Source organism: Papaver somniferum, chromosome 2 (assembly GCF_003573695.1).
Source record: "Papaver somniferum cultivar HN1 chromosome 2, ASM357369v1, whole genome shotgun sequence".
Classification (NCBI taxonomy): domain Eukaryota; kingdom Viridiplantae; phylum Streptophyta; class Magnoliopsida; order Ranunculales; family Papaveraceae; genus Papaver; species Papaver somniferum.
In genome coordinates, this window is record NC_039359.1 from 180307969 (window position 1) to 180312396 (window position 4428).

The 4428-nt window shown below is 36.9% G+C and overlaps 1 protein-coding gene across 1 annotated transcript; it reads right to left on the reverse strand.

The window, feature by feature from the left end:
- Positions 1-1754: 1754 nt before the first annotated feature.
- On the reverse strand, positions 1755-4146 carry LOC113349917 (probable arabinose 5-phosphate isomerase). The gene is made up of 3 exons (XM_026593964.1): positions 3389-4146; positions 2225-2448; positions 1755-2136 (listed from the first exon to the last, which is right to left on the reverse strand). The coding sequence occupies exons 1-3, from the start codon at positions 4049-4051 to the stop codon at positions 1980-1982; spliced, it is 1044 nt and encodes a 347-aa protein (XP_026449749.1). The 5' UTR covers positions 4052-4146; the 3' UTR covers positions 1755-1979.
- Between the last annotated feature and the right edge of the window lie 282 nt (positions 4147-4428).

Consider the following 4428-nt stretch of genomic DNA (forward strand, 5'->3'; position numbering starts at 1 on the left):
ACTTGGATTCACATGAGCGCAATCGAATTGGCGCTGCAAGGATCCGGAGTGTCGCACAGCATGCTGCAGATCATCTGTACCAGCAAAATTCGTGCACAGGATAGGATGGAAAGACCAGCGCAAATTGATGCCTCCGAGGATTGGACTGCTTCGTACACTAACGCCAAATGCAGGGAATGCTTTCATCCGCGGGGAAGACTCTCCAGCAGTTAACATACAAAATGTGGAAGGCACACAAAATGTTCCTGTACTGCCACTATCAGATCGGCCAGAGAGGCAAGTTGCAGAGGAGGATCTTCCACCTCAAGATAAGGCGTACCAGCAAATGCGTGCGCAGAATAGGATGGAAACAGCAGGGCAACTTGATGCCTCAAGAATTGCACTGCTTTGTAGACCAGCACCAAACGCAGGAAATGTTTTCACCCGTCGGGGAAACTCTCCAGCAGTTAACGGACAAAATGTTCCTGTACTGCCACTGTCAGATCAGCCAGAGAGGCGAGCTGCAGAGGAGGGTCTTCCACCTCAAGCTGATAACCAGCCAAATAACAATATTACTGTTCACAGGAGTGATGCCAGTAGAGGATCTGAAAACCCAGAGATAGACTTAACTCTTAGGCTTTGGTTCCAATAATAGATTTCATGGAAACACTGCCTTATGGTTCCTGAGTTTGTTGGGTACCAATAAATAAATTATAATGATAACGATACGTAGTTATCATTGGTTCGAATGAATAGCTAAAAAAGCTGAACGATTCAATTTTGTTTTGTTGTTTTGCTTCAAAGGTTTACAGTTTAGGGAGGAGTCAGCCTATTCGGCATTTGTTTTTTCTCTATATTTTGTGTTTCTAGGATTTGTAACTCTGGTTGTAACAGGCACACAAGGTTACAATAAAAATGTTCTTTTAAGTACTGTTAGCAAGTCTGCAGGGGTTTTATATGTGCATATATCTACTTCTAATCATAGTTCATAGTATCTGGCATCAGGTATCGGGCTGTATCAATGATATTGACAAATACCATTTGAGTATGCTGCTACACTAGAGAAGCAGGAAAGCTGATGACATAAAAGCTGGAATGCTAGGTGGTCGCAGCTCTCAAGCAAAAATTCCATGACCCAAGATCCAGTGATGACACACACGGTTAACCAAAACAAATTATCACTTGTTCGCTATCAAGTTATTGTGACAAAAAAATCCACCAATCACCGTTTTCAAAAACATTCAGTGAATCTGCACAAAAATGCATCCAATGACGATACATACTCTTGCATTAAAAGAAATGACTTATGGCCAGCCTTTTTGGTAACACAACAACCTGTTCACTATCATGCCTTTCTACCTACCACAGTTTTTCAGCAAAATTTCAGGAATATTATATAAGCATATGATGACACACACTTTCGTACGTATTATAATGAGTAATGGCCTAACTATTTAAGTTACCATAACCTGTTCATTACCAAGTTCATTTTATCTATCAGAGTCTTTGAGAAAGTTCTTTGGATTTACACGATATAGACACTCTTACATCAATAGAAATAAAGTATGGCTTAACCTTACAATGCCATATCCTGTTCATTACCAAGCTTATTCTATATGTCAAAGTTTCAAAGTGAAATTTTGTAAATCTAAGGGAATATCGATCCAATATTGACAAACACTCTTACGCAATAAAAATCATGGCTTAATTCTTGTGCAACAAAATCTGTTCACTATCGATTCACTTTTTACACATCAGTTTATACTATCCGGATATTTTACTGAAAATTTTAATGTGAGATTCAACTTAGATAAAGACAATAGAGTAATCAACATCTATTGTTAAATATCAATACAATCTTGCAGATATACTATGTTTTTCAAATTCTTTATAAGCTAGTAAAGTAACTTAGGATAACAGATCCCCATTCACATTAGGGAGATAAATACACAAAGAATAAAAAAATTAGAACAAACCATAATAGGATCTGGGTACAGTGTTTACAGACCTGCTGAGACTAATCCATGCAATGTGATGATACCAATTACAACATTTTGATGATTAACGACCGGCAGAAACTGCACCGGCGATGGTGGAGATTCCATCTTCTGCATTGCTTCCACTGCCATCGCCTCTGGATCAATAATTCTGGGGTTCCTGAACATCAAAGGATAGTTATATGCGTTTATGAAAAGGCAGAACATATCTTAAGTTAACAAAAAATTAAGAACCAATGTGTCTTTACCTGTTGCACATCTGCCCAACGGTAAGCTTGAAGATACCTTCACCACTGGCTTTGAGTGTTCGCCGCAAATCTCCATCAGTGAATGTGCCGACTAGATGGTGTTCTTCGTTGATAACTAGTAAACAGCCACATCCTTTACTCGTAAGTTCCACGAGTTGATCCATTATCATATCATCTTCCTTGCATAACGGAAGTTCTTCTTGCTTCTTCATAACATCCTTGACCTACACAACAATTAAATGGTCCACTAAATCAAATCTTCATTATCCCAAGGAATGGGTATCATCTAGGTCCATAGAACTGTAATCTATGGAAACAAAAATCAGTGATTATCCAAACATAACTTTACACTGAATTCAACAATATAAAGTCTTTTTCAGTTACGAGTGAACCAATAGTTAACAGAATAATTTGAATCATTTAGCATGATAAAAACCGAACTGACCAAATAGGAAAATTTAGATTTAATTCCTGAAGTTTCACAAATCAGTACTATCCGAAGAATGAAACCAAAATTGAGTAACCCATTCAATACGAAAAACTGGATATCACCCTTTTAATCATGTCTTAATGACATAGAGGTACCCAATATCTTTCTATCAACATGATTAAACAGAATCTTTTTCCTGTGCTCGTTATCCATTGGAATGAACTCTAATAACTTTCTACGTAACCCATACAAGAATTGTCAGTTCAATAGTATTGCTCGTTGACCGTAGACAATTTAGCACGAACTCTAATAATTTTCTACATAATCAACACGTGCATCATCAATTCAACAATGTTGTCCAATAACCTTTAGCAATGAATACACCATCTCGAGTCAATAATGTTGTTCGTTAACCGTTGGCAAGAACTCTAATGACTTTCTATTTAATCAACACACACATTATCTCAATCTTATCGCATTGTTCGTGAACAATTAGAATGAAATCTAATAACTGAGCAATTGTGTTAATGTATTGCTTTACCTTCAATTATTAACTCGATTCACATCATAATACCTATACACATAATACGTACACAACAACAAGATAATTTTTCTCATACCTACTTCTTCTAATTCCTATGTGATCAGAGAAACAGATCTAAATTATCTAGAATTCATTTATTCCAACAAAACACAGATTCAATACAAATAAAATAATTAGAAAACCCCCAAACCTTGAAAATGAGGCTTTTCCCAATCCTTCCAGCAGGATGATTAGCAGCATATTCATCTCTAGACAAATTCTTAGCACTCATCAAGGCAATCGCAACCGTATCACCAAAAACCATTTGAATGGCGGTACTAGTAACAGGAGCTAAATCAAAAGGACATAACTCCCTCTCCAAAGGTAAATGTACATTAAAATCACAAACAGCAGATAACAAATTCCCTTGATAACTAGTAACAGAAATCAAATAGGCTCCTTTAGCTTTGGCACAGGGTACTAATTTCATTAATTCTTCAGTGTTACCAGATTTACTAAATAACACAAGAATATCAGATCTTGATAATATACCAATATCTCCATGTAATGCATCTGTTGGTGATAAGAAACTAGATCTAATACCTAACGAAACTAAGGTTTGTGAGATCTTTTGTGATACAAATCCTGATTTACCAACACCGCTGAAGAAGATGGTTCCTTTCGAATTTAACAAGGTTTGTGTAAATGTTAAGGTTTGTGATAAATCCAGGTTTTGGAAAAAGTAGTTTAGGTATTTTTGTTGTGATTCGAAGAGAACTCGTAAATCTTTTGGGTTTACTGATGATTCTTCGGAGGAGGAATTTGTATAGAATGAGAGATCGTATGCGGATGATGATTGCGGTAGAGATCCCATTTTTCTTTTTCTTGTTTTTCCGAGAGAGAGTGATGTGAGAATGAAAAGGAAAGGAAGGAAATAAGAAACGGAAACTCGGTATGTTTCAGAATTGAGATAACGGTACGACTATAATGCGCTGAATGCGTTATTCATTACTAAAGAAATAAATTTACTAATCAGTGTTGACTGTCCAGTGAGTGAATAGTGATTGACAATTGGAGACGGTGTTTTGTCTGTAGTTGGGAAATTTGCTGGTTGGTCAATGCTAGGGTCTAGCGGGAAACATGATTTAACCGTAGGTCAAAAAATGATTCGGAACATGGAAAACACGCATTAAGCCCCTAACTACCAAGAAATCACCTCTTTTGACTTCTATCGTCTCACCTTTCTCTCCC

Bases quoted from the DNA above. Each gene is read 5' to 3' on its own strand.
- LOC113349917 (XM_026593964.1), bottom strand. From the start codon at position 4,051: ATGGGATCTCTACCGCAATCATCATCCGCATACGATCTCTCATTCTAT. The intron at 2,449-3,388 runs GTTTGGGGGTTT...ATTGTTGTGTAG, and splicing joins GGAAAAGCCTCATTTTCAAG to GTCAAGGATGTTATGAAGAA. The intron at 2,137-2,224 runs GTAAAGACACAT...TTTGATGTTCAG, and splicing joins GTTGGGCAGATGTGCAACAG to GAACCCCAGAATTATTGATC.